General features: G+C 44.4%; 1 protein-coding gene across 1 annotated transcript in view; it reads right to left on the bottom strand.

The window, feature by feature from the left end:
- The window catches only part of LOC108802412 (MOB kinase activator 3A), a 29371-nt gene extending 16203 nt beyond the window's left edge, over positions 1-13168 (bottom strand). The window contains exon 1 of the mRNA XM_018574270.1: positions 12671-13168. Coding sequence (XP_018429772.1) covers positions 12671-13088 — 418 coding nt within the window. The 5' untranslated portion in view covers positions 13089-13168. The remainder of the gene's footprint in view (positions 1-12670) is intronic.
- Between the last annotated feature and the right edge of the window lie 1239 nt (positions 13169-14407).

Raw genomic sequence — 14407 nt, 5'->3', positions numbered from 1 at the left:
GCTATGAAAACTTGATTTTACAATGCTTTGTCATGTGTATCTGTATACAAAACAATAAAACTTGTTGGGAAAAAAAAAAAAGTGATAGATGGTGTGATCAGATACTCCTGTACCTTGACCTTGGAATTCAGCTTGCATCTCTTAGGAAATTTTCCTTGGCTCTGTGTACCATTCACTTTAGTTCTCTGTTTAATCTTAGGTCAGTTTTCTTCTTATAGTCATGTCCAGGGAGGTTGGCTACACTCCCATGGACCTTAACGATCATAATTTGCACAGGAGCAGCATAGCCTTTACCTTTAGACATGCTAATATACAATTTTATTTCTGATCTCCTCAGACAACTCTCTCCTTTAACTTTTCTGCCACAGTTTCAATGTGATGCACATGATGACAATGAGATTGACTTTCTCCTATTAAATAGGATGACTGTATATTACAAGACAGAACATGTGTAATACTAATTACAGAAAATATCACTTTGATGCAATTTCTAATCTTTGATCCAGGCCATTTTAGAATATCTCTTTGGAATAAGCAATAATTCATCTATTTTCACACTTTCTTTGCTTTACACTATATGGCTTACCAAAGGCATGTAGGTAGAAATTAGACAATTGCTTCTATTTTCATCACTTTTCAGGAGGAATGAAGCAATTTGCCCACAACTCTATGGTCAATACCTTTTAATAGGCTTACAGAAGGACCTAGAGCATGAACGGCTTAAAACAATAGTTGTGGGCTCATGGAAGTATTTACCTATATATTAAAATAAAAAACTTGTAGGGTAATATCCTGATTCAACAAAAGAGGAACTCCGTGTTTTTTATTTTTTTGCTTCAACTTACCTGCTACGTTGTTCATTAGCTATCAACTTCCAATATGCTTGTCACTTTCACACAACAGATTGTCAGGGTAGCTGATCCACCCTCCACAAAGTGCATCATACCATTAACCCTCCACACCTCTTCATACACATTTGCCCAGGGCTCACCTAAGACACTGCAGTGTTGGGGAACGAAGCACACCCGGAGACAAAAAAAAACAACAGTGGATCTCCCAGTGTAATCTGCATGGCTCCACTGTTTGTTTTAGAAGTAATGACAGGGGCTTCTGATATACTGAAAGTGACTGCAGAGCTCTGCTAAATACATAGAGATTTGGCCACCCAGTGTACACACTGACAACCACTACTGAAACACAGCAGGATTGGCTTGTCTATAAGACAGCCTGGTCTGTGCTATGCAGCAGAAGCACTGAGAGTAGCTCTTGTAAGAGTGACTTGCACAAACGGTAAGACTAACTAGTACAAAAAGTGTTTGCAGGATTCATTAATAAAAGGCATTTTAACGATTTTGTCACAATGTTTTTGGTTATCGTTTGCACCCAGATACACGGGTATCGGTACCGATACGAGTACTCGCCCAAATGCTCGAATACTTACCCCCGATAACAGAACTTCTGGTCAGAGGGAGATTTCCTCTGACTGGCAGTGCCGTGAGGGAAAACGGAGCCGGCTTCCCGACCAATCAGGAAGCCAGGCGGTGGATAATGACATTTTGCACACCTCATACAAAAGATTGCAAACATCAACCTTCCATATATTAGAACAATGAAAAATCATGTTATTCCTTTTTTCAATTTACAGATCAAATCAGTTTGTTGAGTGAATCCAGAAGGTGGTGGGAAAAATAAGAGAACAAAAAGGGAATGGATTGTTTTTCTGAAGGGTGTGAAGCAACTAAAGTGGACCATCACTGTGTATATGTTGCATAGTTCTTGTGTTTATTATATAGTGTGGAGAAAGTGGTGGCTATTTATTAGGGAGATGAGATATAGATATCTATATAGATATCTATATAGATATCTATATATCTCAACAAAAGAGAAAGGGGCTTTTTGGTGACCTCTGGAAAATCCCGGGGAATTGATCCAGAAATAAGGTCAGTTGATTCATAAATATAATAAAAATTAATTTTAATACAATCCATTTATAATGTCAATACATATAGATATAGATTAAAATTCATCCAGATAAAAATCATAAATAGATGTATGCAACATAAATAACCTCCCTGGAACCCACACAGAAACCATGATTATCAATTCATATATTGGTCATTGCTCTCATTGTATTAACTATGTATCTCAATGACTCTTTTGCCAGTGATTGGATATCCATCTGCAAATAATCTGGCTGATGCTTGTCATGATCCATTTGTGGGTATACTGTCCCTCTCCCACCCAGGTGGGGATACCTCAGGCCATTTCCCATTTATTACACCAGATGGGGAAGGTCTGCACTCAAGCACAGCCCCATTTGCACCATCTGGAGGTGGCGGTGCTTTTACCGATGGCCCTGGATCCTGTGCCCACCCTTCACATCGGCGGGGGGGGAGGTGCCGGATTCTGCTGGTGTACAGGAGGGGACGACACCATTAGCCTTTGGCGTGGCCCCACCGGGCAGGCCAGCTGGGTAGGGAGGGGCCACGCTGATTTAGTGGAACTCCCAATCTCGGACGCGCTCATAAAAGGGCGCATGTGCGGACTATTGGCCCGTCCCATCTGCCCACGTCAGACGCCGTCAGTGGGACGGCGTGTGGGTTGCATAACGTGAACATGGAGGAGGGGGGACAGCTGGACGCCCTGAGGAAAAGAATTCGCCCCTGACAGTCTGAGGAGTCTTATAAATATAAGGTACATAATATAATGACAATAATGGTCTCATCCAAGTTTATACATAGAGTTGAGCTTCTGAAGAATATCGAACACCTAATCTCCATGGGGGGGGAGAAAATTTTAGTTATATACATAACAAGTGAATACTTAAAAATTATATCGACCGATTAACTCTCTGGGATTTGGTCATAACCTTGTTATGGAGATGGCAGTTTGGTTGTTCAAGACTATCAACCTTGGATTATAGATATATGGATTGTTATACAAATTGCTGGAATAGAGATCTGGAATATCATTCAACTTCATAGGTACTATTAGGACAGATATTTGGCTTCCTTGCGTTCCCACTGCCTCCCCTGATGTTCCTGTCCCATGGTTGATTAGGGAGACCCCCTGCAGATGGATATCCAATCACCGGCAAAAGAGTCATTAAGATGGTATCTATTGTACTTTGAATATGTATGGTTAGTTGATATCAATGATTTTGATATATTGATCATCATGTAGACATTTGTAAATTTATTCTCATACCTGTACAAACACTATAGGTAAACCTCTCAATTTTCCTGATGAAGCTTTGGCGAAACGCGTTGAAGATCATGGCTGAATTTTTGACATGTAGAACAATTATTTAATAAGACATGAATACAATGAGAGCAATGACCAATATATTAATTGATAATCATGGTTTCTGTGTGGGTTCCAGGGAGGTTATTTATGTTGCATACATCTATTTATGATTTTTATCTGGATACATTTTAATATATATCTATATGTATTAACATTATGAATTGATTGTATTAAAATGAATTTTTATTATATTTATGAATCAATTCCCCGGTATTTTCCAGAGGTCACCAAAAAGCCCCTTTTTCTCTTTTGTTGATATATATTGCATATTCAGGGGTGGTGTCTGTTTGTGTGATGGTTCCTAATTTCTGTAATATATTTATTAGGGTTGCCTAAATTTTTTTAAACAGAGGGCAAGTTCACGGTTTGTCACACTGGGGGATGGAATCTGGTCAGTGGGAGTATAAACTGCCCCTGCATCAGTAGTAAATGGGGATCCATCATTGGGGTTCAGTGGTCACTTATCTTGTAGGTTCCATGTCCTGCACTGCTGTTCATAGCGACATCATAGCCAGGACTATAACTGGCACCATCGGGATAAAGATAACTGCACCTGTTAAGATTGCTCTGCATTCTAGCTCCTGGCACCCGCTGCGGGTCTGCCTACAGTGGCTCTCTCCTTCCAGCTTGCAACGTTAAAGCCCTGCATACAAACCATGCCTAACTGCAGTGACCAGTCTAGGGAAATCAATGGGCCATAGTTTGGTGGGTACTCCTGCTATGAACGAAAGGATATGTAGGAAGGGTAGTATTTATTTAGTAAAAGGTGAAAAGAAAACATTAACAGAGAAAAGTGATTGGTATGACTTTTATGGATGTATTGCTTAGCACAGATCTACTGAAGTTCAAACCAAGCTTCAGAATGGGGAAGAAGGGATTTAAGTGACTTTGAACATGGCATGGTTGTTTGTGTCAGACAGGCTGGTCTGAGTATTTCAGAAACTGCTGATCTACTGGGATCTACAGAATATGGTCTGTAAAAAGAGAAAATATCGAGGGGGCGCATGCGCGCAGCTGCCGATGGAAGACACCTTCTAAGACGGCTCCGCAGCTCACCCAGGCAATACACTGCATAGCCCGGAGTGTTTTAGCTCCACACTCGTCAACTCACCACGATTGGATATCTGAATTCCCCCTGAGCTGAACCATGTCCACATTGGTGAAGAAGAACCCCCAGAAGGGCAAGCAACAACCGATCGATGAGGCGATGGCTAGAGCCTCGGCCAAGATGGCGCCCACGGCCCGACCACATGAGGTAACGGCCCGGACGGCCTCAATATCTAGCAGTGACATGGGGGAGGGAGACCCTGACAGTCATGAGGGTGACCGCTCCCGCAAGAGATCACAAACGGCTCTCCTGCAGAGATTCGATGCCATGCTGCAGAAAGCACTGCAATCTACATCTAAACAGATTACTGACAGGCTACTTAAAGAAATCAGGGATAGATGTACAGCAGCCTTGGGAGGATAGATGTGAGGATCTCAAAACTGACATATCCACGGTAGCTGGGGACATGGACTCCCTCCGTGAGGAAAACACACAGCTACTATCCAAACTTGAGGACCTAGAAAACAGGTCCCGGCGCTCAAATCTCCGCATTCGCGGGCTTCCAGAGCACATTGTGGACTTATACTCTACGACGACTGCGCTATTTCAAGAACTAGCCCGGACATACCTTTGGAGCGATGAGATTGAGAGGACACACAGAACCCTGAACCGTAGCGTCCGGATGGTCCCCCTCGGGACATCCTGGTTAAGCTCCACTTCTACCGCACCAAAGAAGCCTTGGTTGCGGCTGCCAGGGCCAAGGCACAGCAAGGCCCACTGACTTTCCAGGGACACGAATATCAGCTGTTCACGGATCTGGCCCCCTCGACCATTACCAAACGCAGGTCTCTGCGCCCATGCCTGGAAGTCCTCAATAAACACCGAATCCAATATAAAATGGGGATTCCCCTTCAGACTGCTCTTCTCGCATGGAGGCAAACACCACTCCTGCACCACCCTAGAGGAGACCCAACGGAAATTGGCAGCCTTGGGCCTGGCTGAATCGCACGCTGCGAGCCCAGATTCAAGGAATTCCGCAGCCCTCTCATGCAAAAGGTCCCGGAGCGACTTGGATCCCAACAACTCTGGTGAGTCAAGAGGCCCTGCAGTCAAAATGTCCACTAAAAATACATCGCCACGCTGACATGCCTCACATCCCGCTGAGGTTCTGCTCTGTCTTCTGGTTGACGGCTAGGGTCTTTGATACCCCTTTATCCGTCACTGTTTGCTGCGGGACTCACCCGAGATCGTTATTTGTTGGTGACTGTTCTGAACACCTGCCTTTTTCTGGAATCCATGTTCCTCTGTCGCCTCCGAGAAACTAACTACCTCCCTGACTTGGGGGCTAAACGTCTCTACTTGAAACATTCTCCACCATGTTTTTCAAAGACATCCTTTGCCCCACACCCGAGAAATCTACTCTTCCTGGAGTGCCTTGGACTGTAGCGCATCGAACAACACCGTCTGACACATTGAGGACTTGCTCCTGTCCTGACAGGAAAAATGAACAGACTCTTAACACTACTCCCTCTCAAGGAGTGATGGTTACCCAGTCCTCTCATCCTTGCCTTCACATGTTGTTTTTCCCACACTACATCCTTTTTATTGGTGATAGTGCTCCACAATGTTATACGATTGCTAGCATTTAATCCCTACCTCTTATTTTCTTATTTGAGCAATGTTACCAGAACGAGACTCTGTCACAATAGACTTCTCTCTCAGGCCTAGGATATGCCCTGTGCTCAATGGCCTCACTGTGAACGGCATGGGCCTTCTCCATTCCACTTAACTTTATCTATGCACTGCTGAGCCTGCTCCTGGGTCATAACTAGTAATTATTAAGATAAGCACTTCATGCCCCTGCAAGGCAATGTTAGATACCCCATCTTACTCTATTACCGCTTGCCGGAAAATTTAATCATATACTATCTCTTGGCACTTGTTTATTACTCCTTACCCCACCACTAAAAATTGCAATTCCGATCCTAAACATAGTTTATTATTCTGTTTTGGTCCTCTTAAAATGTTTATGCATTAAGTTGAAAACTGTATAGTTCACAGGTAACATTGCCTGGGTGAGCGCGTCACTGCGCTTCTCATACCTTGGATACCTTGGGTGGAAAGTGGTGCTTTGACCCCATCCATCCAACGTCCCAAGCGTGTTGTGGAATTTTTCCACAAACAGTCTTCGTATGTGTATTGATGTGTACCGCCTTGTTTGTCCCCTCCCCCTTGTCACCCCTTCCTTACCGCTTCTTCTTTTCACTCTGGAGTCCTCCTACTGAATCCTGTGGGCTGTGTGCCGGCGAAGACAATGGATGCTGCTACCCCTAGTGGGCCCAGGTGGGGTGAGTACCAAAAACATTACCACTATTTGACACATCATGTCTCTTAAACTACTGAGCCTCAACGTACAAGGCTTAAACTCCCTAACAAGAGGACGCGAGCCTTCAGATTTTTCCAATCCTCCCATGCTAATATAATTTTTCTCCAGGAAACACATTTTTCAAGAACATCCTGCCCCAAGTACTTTAGTTCCCAATTCCCACAGATCTACATGGCTAATTACTCCTGTAAAAGGAAGGGGGTCCTTATTGAATTCCGTAGATCGGTAAATTTCACATGTCGCTCGGAGACCCGTGACCCTCAGGGTTGCTACCTGATCCTCACGGGTCTTCTGGATGACAGAGAGATAACACTTGTCTCCTATTATGCCCCGAATGTGGATCAGCTTGCTTTCTTTCGAGACCTCCTTGATAAAGTTTATACCCGCTCGACGGGTGCAGTCATGTGTGGTGATTTCAACATGGTACTGTACCCACACCGAGATAAATCTAAACTTTCTTCCACATGCCTGCGCGCCGCGAAGCCCTTCAGGGACTTAATATCCTCCTACTCTCTGGTAGATAGCTGGAGAGAGGCTAACCCACACAAAAGTGACTTCACACACTACTCCCACCCTCACGCTGGCCACTCCAGAATAGACCACATCTTTGCCTCCACAACTGATGCCCCACATCCTCCTCTCCCGTATCCTGCCGGTTCCATGGTCAGATCACTCCGCGGTCACAATACATCTGCCTACCCTGCTCCCAGCCCTCCGACCTGGTCCCTTAATGATTCCCTTCTCACTGACCCCTCCTCCAAGCTCCTGCTGAACTCTTACATCACAGAATATATCCAACTCAAAATTGCTCACCTGACATCTCCCCCATCACCCTCTGGGAGGCCCATAAACCGGTCCTTCGGGGTAGGATCATTCAATTGTCATCCCAGCTTAAAAGAGAAAGACTTGACGACTGGCCTCACTTGAAAGAACCTTCAATGAATGTTCCCAAACCTTTTCTCTAGACCCCTCTCCACAGCATAAAACAGCCCTAGAATCGGCCCGCCAGGCCTTGAACCTCTTGCTCACTGACCATGCAGCCAAACAACTACATCGTACAGCCCATAAATTTTATCTTAAGGGTAATAAAGCGGATTCTCTCCTAGCCTCCAAACTTAGAAGGTTAGATCCTTCGTTCAAACCAGTCAGGCTGCGGACTACTCACGGAGCCCATACCAACACCCCGACAAAAGTACTTGATATTTTTCAACAACATCTCTCAGGCCTATATGGCTCACAAGACAATTTCTCCACAGACCGCGCAGAACAATTCTTCGCAGATCTGGACCTCCCCCATCTCTCGGAGTAGCAGAGGGCCACGTTTGAGGAGCCCATCACGGAGCGAGAAGTACAATTGCCAATCTCCTCGCTCTCTCGGGGCAAGAGACCAGGAGCGGATGGCTTTACAACGGCTTACTATGTGGCCTTCAAAGACCTCCTAGCTCCCTGTTGGAAGTTAAAATAATTGACATCTATGATACATCTTTGATGGAAAGGTTCCTTAATATCGTGAGCTGCCCGTGCTGTTTGATATGCAAATGAAGACCATCAAAGGGTTCTTGGGGCTGGACACTGATCAAAGGAGATCTGCTGGACTGTCATGTCCTGGGGCAAGCCCGACCCCCTGCTGGTATTTACTGCCCACACCTGTGTCAGCAAGGCATGTATGCTGGGATGGGGGCAGGGGCATCTGATGGAACCTTCTTCCTGTGTGACACTAATCTAGCTGACCAGCAAGACCTTTGGACAAGACAAGTCTTTCTGAACTCTGCAATCAAGAATGTGATTCGGTGAGACCTGCTGGAGAGGCGTGTCCAAAGAACAGAGAAAAAACACGAGAGAGAGAGGAGAGAGGGGAGAGGGGAGAGGGGAGAGAAAGACTCTGCAGACTAAGGCCAAACGCTCAGGAAGAAAAGAACAAACGTGACGTGGTCCTGGACGGTAGGAAACACAATCTAAACTGAGGTACGAGGGGAAGTGGAAGGGGAGGGGCTTTTAACTGTTTTACTAATTGTGTTTCCTGTAGAAGGTGGAACCAATCATCTCTCAGGTTGCTGTCCTGGAAGAAGATGATTAGGGAAATGTCTGTTTGCGGACGATACGCTACTCTTTATAACAAACCCTGTAGTAACCCTGCCAAACCTCACAAAACTCCTCTCGGACTTTGCCAATATCTCTGGGCTCCTGTTTAACGACTCAAAGTCCACAGCATTAAATATCTCCTTACCTCCAACCCTGGTTGAGTCCCTACGCAGTAGCCACCCCTATTCCTGGCGCACGGATCATCTCCCCTATCTGGGCATTAAACTGGGTCACTCCTACCAATCCTTACACACTGCAAACTATCCGGACATGTTGACTAAACTCTCCACCATGTTAAAGACTTGGTCCCATTACCATCTATCCTGGCTAGGAAGGATAGCAGCGGTCAAAATGACCCTTCTACCCAAAATTTTATACCTCTTTAGAGTCCTGCCAGTAGCTGTCCCAGCCCAGGCCCTCAAGAAACTCCAAACTCATATCTTTGAGTTTATATGGGGGAATAAGCGACCTAGGGTCCCTAGACGCACGTTATACTTACCAAAATCTCGAGGTGGTCTGGCTGTCCCAAGTCTTTCTAAACACTACCTAGCGGCACAGATTGGGCAACTAGTGAAATACCATTGGCTATTTGAGGTCCCGGCCTGGGTGGTTTTGGAAAATACTCTAGTGTCACCTATGTCCGCTGCGAACCTCCTTTGGCTGGCCCCGAAACACAGGCCAACCATTACTAACCCGATCATATCCTACTCACTCAAGACTATGGGATTCCACTAAAACTGCTTACGGACTTCTCTCCGGGCACTTGCCCCTTATGTCATTTCTTGCCAACCCCTCGTTCACCCCAGCCCTCAGGCATCCATCATGCTTTTCGGCCTGGACCGAACGGCACCTCACCTATTTCTGGCAATTACAATCTGAGTCGGGTGTGAAACCTTTCCCGTACTTACAAGAACACAAGCAGATCCCGAGTAAGGAGCTCTTTCGATATCTCCAAATAAAAAACTTTATCACATTGTCCACCCCAAAGCCCAGTGGCCCCAGCCGAATGTCCCCATTCGAAAGAATTTGTAGCGAAGACCCACATAGCCCAGGACTTCTCACTTCTCTATTCCATTCTAATCTCCCCTACAGATACACCCCCTCCTTCTTATGTGTCCCAATGGGAAAATGACTTAGGTCCGGTAACGGATGAAGAGATCTGGCACCAATCCTGGGCTAATACCAGGAGCAGCTCGCGATGCGCAGGCATGCTGGAGATTAATTATAAGGTCATAATGCGGTGGTACCTAGTGCCTGCTAGAGTGGCCCTATATAACCTCAACTGCTTTCGGGGATGTCCCGATGGAGGCACATTTTTACACATATGGTGGGACTGCTTACGGGTCTCTGCCTTCTGGGAAAAAGTCTTCAGCCTTCTTTCATCATTGTTCATGAAAACAATAAACAGGGACCCCTACTTTGCACTTCTCAATTGTAGACCACATTGTCTCTCCCGTAAACAATTTAACCTTGCCATGCATATGTGCACTTCAGCAAAGAGGGAAATAGCAAAGAACTGGCTGACGTCAACGCTCAGCATCACCAGCACAAATTAACCATATTCATTGGGTTATGGCCCATGAAATACGAACTGCACAACTTAAATGATAAAATGTCCAAATTTGAGTCTACTTGGTCCCCCTGGATCGACAAATACTTAGACCCTAACACTCCTCGCCGCCTCTGCACTTTATGATGTACCCATCCTTTTCTTCTCTACAATGAAGCCCCATTGATGCCCGCGCATAGCCGGACAATTTCTATACCCGCTAACACCTGACTCCTCGACCATCTCTCATCCCTCTGTTTGTCCCCCCTACCACATGTCGTGCTGTTTGATGTTTGTCTTATGTGGTGCCGCAGCTCCTGCAACCTGGCTGTGGCCTATGGGCAACAACTGGGATCGCTCAGCTCAGGAACCCTCTGTAATACTTATCGGTATGAAGGATTCATAAGATGTGTGGGTCGTTGTACTCTGCTCATCACACACTACACCCCCCAGGTGGAGCGTGCCTACGGAACCTCTATTTATACTCAGACAGCTGAATATGACATGAACCATGACTAGAAAGTGCGCCCCTATATAACATGTAAAAGTCATGATTTCACATTACCCGATTACTACCCACGCTACTGCCCTACTTGATACCCTACTGCGTCAAGCGAGTCCTACATATGGAAGAGGTACCTACCGTTATCTAGACGCTGCCTGTACAAGCACCATTGCCCTGATGCCCTCCGGGAAATTTATCTGTGATGATTGCCACCCAGGCACCATGTATTGTCCTGTATGGTTTATTGAGATACTACCAATAAAAATGTATAATATTAAAAAAAAAAAAAAAAAAAAAATATATCCAGTGAGTGGCAGTTCTCTGGGCAAGAATACATGGTTGATGGCAGAGGAGAATGCCCGGACTGGTTCAAGCTGACAGAAAGGCAGCAGTAACAAAAAAACTACTCCTAACCAAGGTATGCAGAAGAGCATCTTGAAGCAAATGGGCTACCGCAGCAGAAGACCACATGTGGTGCCTGTTAGCCAAGAACAGGAAACTGAGGCTACAATTCACAAGGGCTCACCAAAACTGGACAATAGGATATTGGAAAAATGTTGCCTGGGTTAATGAGTTAATTGTTGCTGCAACATTCAGATGGCAGGGTCAGAATTTGGCAAAAACAACTTGAAATCATGGATCCATCCTGCCTTGTATCAACGGTTCAGGCTGGTGGTGTAATGGTGTGGGAGATATTTTCTTGGCACACTTTGGGCCCCATATTACCAACTGAGCATTTTTTAAATGCTGCAGCCTACCTGAGTATTGTGGCAGACCATGTCCATCCCTTTATGGACAGAGTGTATCCATCTTTTGATGGCTAATTCTTGCATGCATGATAATGCACCGTGTCACACAACTAAAATGTCGATCGTGTAATAAAAAGTTAGAAAAAAAATAAAATATGTATTAAAAAATGTAAAATAAGTGAAAGTAAAAAAAAAAAAAACCCTGCCGCTCCTGCCATCTTCATGCAAACAAACGCATGCGTAGGACATTGTGTGTGTGCGTTGAGTGCTGCCGCCATTCCACTTTGTGCCATATTGTGGTAGCCAGGCAGCAGAACTCTCCTACAATGTGCATGAAAGGGTAAGTTCACTTTCCCAGGTAATATGGGAAAATGGAATTACCCGATCAAATACCCGGCTATACTTACGTTTCGGCGAACAGTCCTTACCCTCTGCCAGTACAGGTGTACTATCTGACCAATGAGAAGCACTATTTAGCATAGTCAAATACAGTTTTGATTGGATGCACCGATACAGAGTATTTGGGCGAGTACTTGTATTCGCCCAAATGCTCTGATACCTTACCCAGTACCGGAACTTCCGGTCAGAGGAAGATTTTCTCTGACCAACAGTGCCATAGGGGAACATGGAGTTGGTTTCCTGATTGGTCAGGAAGCCAGCTCCTTACTGATTGGCTGGGAAGCCGCTTTCCCGGCCAATCACAATGAAGCCGGCCAAACAACATGGAGTCGGCTTCCTTGGCAATCGGGAAGCCAGGTATCATGTCACTACCCGCTGCCCGGCTTCCTAATTGCCCAGGAAGCCTGCTCTATGCCAAGGGAAGCACCGATACTCGGTATCGGCAAGTACCGAAAGCAAAATAACGGTACTCTATACCCAAAAACTGGTATTGGTGCATCTCTAGTTTTGAATAAAACTATTCTTATGTATTGGGACAAGTAGATTCGGCCCCCGCTTTAGCCCTTGGACAAGTAGTTTTTTTAAAAAAAATTCCGCACAGACACCCCTTATATAAAAGATAAATGGAAAACTCAAAAAAACTTACCAACATTTGTAGGGAACAGTCCTTCATTGTTTATTTGAACCTCTATCCAATCCATTAAAAGATTCATGTACTCTGGAGCAGACAATGCTGTAGGTTTTCGATATCTGTTTTCATCTTGCCATCTATATTCATATTTCGGACCACCGGACATAACAGGACAAGACTGCTCAGTACAGCTGTCACTGATTGTACCATAAATAAGATTAATACGATTAAAAAAATCTACAACATGAACTGCCACCCAGTCATTTAAGTCTTCTCCATGTGGAAGCTGAACAGCCAACTTCAAATCTAGACCTGCATTGAGTGATGCTTGGGCTTTCTTGTGCAACTCGAATCGCTGTGTGCCTGGCTCAAACTTACGCTTGGGGCGAAATGTTCTGTCTTTGTTAAAAACCTGTTTGAGGGGATTTGACATGGCAGTAAAGAGTAACAGACCCTTGTTAGTTGTGTCAGCTTTCCAACTGACAGTCCAAATGACTGGGTAACTATGGATTTTATTCTGGAAAGAAAAACAAAAAGGGTAAAAAAAAACAACAAAAAAAAAACAGTAAATGAAAGGAACCAATATAATACATAAATGGCATTCTTTAACCATTATAATAAAGGGTAAGCATAGAGTATTTTAGGGGTAAAAACACACTTATGCCCTGTGGAAATAAGTGCGTTTTCAGCACATTTGTGCATATTTTTAAAGGAGGTTCCCACCGCACTACTTACTGGTATGTCCCTTTAAAGTGGGTGCTGCAGTGATAATGGATGGTGAAACTTCAAATCCAAATAGTAAAGTATATCACCAGCACACCAAGGTAAAATCTTCGAATGGTCATTTTATTGATGTACACACCTCTCGTTATAAAGCAACGTTTCGGGGCCACTCAGGGTCCCTTCATCATGCCTGATGAAGGGACCCCGAAACGTTGCTTTATGACGAGAGGTGTGTACATCAATATAATGACCACTCTAGAGCTGCAGCTAACGATTATTTTCAAAATCGATTAGTTAGCCGATTATTAAGTTTATGTGGCACATGTAATGAGCAGATTGCGGCACATTGATGCCATTGGACAAGACGCACGTGAAAATATGCACAAACGCACGTTTGAGTGTTTCTATTGAAATCTATGGGGCCAAGAAGGGCAGAATCTGCCAAAAGGTAGCTCATGTACTTGCTACAAGTGACGGGCATTTTGCTACAGGCGACATGATGCTCAAATGTAAACAGGATCATTGAAATTAATGGAGGAGGGGGGCTTTTGAGCACAAAAAGTGGTACAAAACGTTCAGTGTATAAGTGAGGCCTTAGCGAGTAGACATTTTGTGTTATTATTGCAGTGCTTAAAATATATAGAGAGCTAGTATTGTCATTGAGCTCATATTTTGAGTTATCATTGCAGTGTTAAAAATGTGGAAGAAACATTAAACAAGTTAATTTGCTCTTCCATAATCTTGCTATTGTACAAAATGGAGACATACAGGGATTTGTAAATTAGCCACAGGAGGGTGCCTTGCAAATAATTTAGTCTTTTTGCTAGCAGCTTTTGAAATAATATATCAGCCACACAGTGAGTGCATTGTTTTCAGAGTCAGCTGAAAACTACTGTCTAGCTCTGCAAAACCTGTAGCAGAACTGGAGTTATGTAAAGCAAATATGGCAGCTGTAATGCACATATATAAAATTGCAAATCACACACAGAAATGGAAATGTAAAAGCTCATAAGATTTACAAAATATGGA

Source organism: Nanorana parkeri, unplaced genomic scaffold (assembly GCF_000935625.1).
Source record: "Nanorana parkeri isolate BGI_ZX_2015 unplaced genomic scaffold, ASM93562v1 scaffold2848, whole genome shotgun sequence".
NCBI classification, from domain to species: Eukaryota; Metazoa; Chordata; class Amphibia; order Anura; family Dicroglossidae; genus Nanorana; species Nanorana parkeri.
Note: the sequence above shows the minus strand (reverse complement) of the source record. Positions and strands in the feature narration are given on the sequence as shown.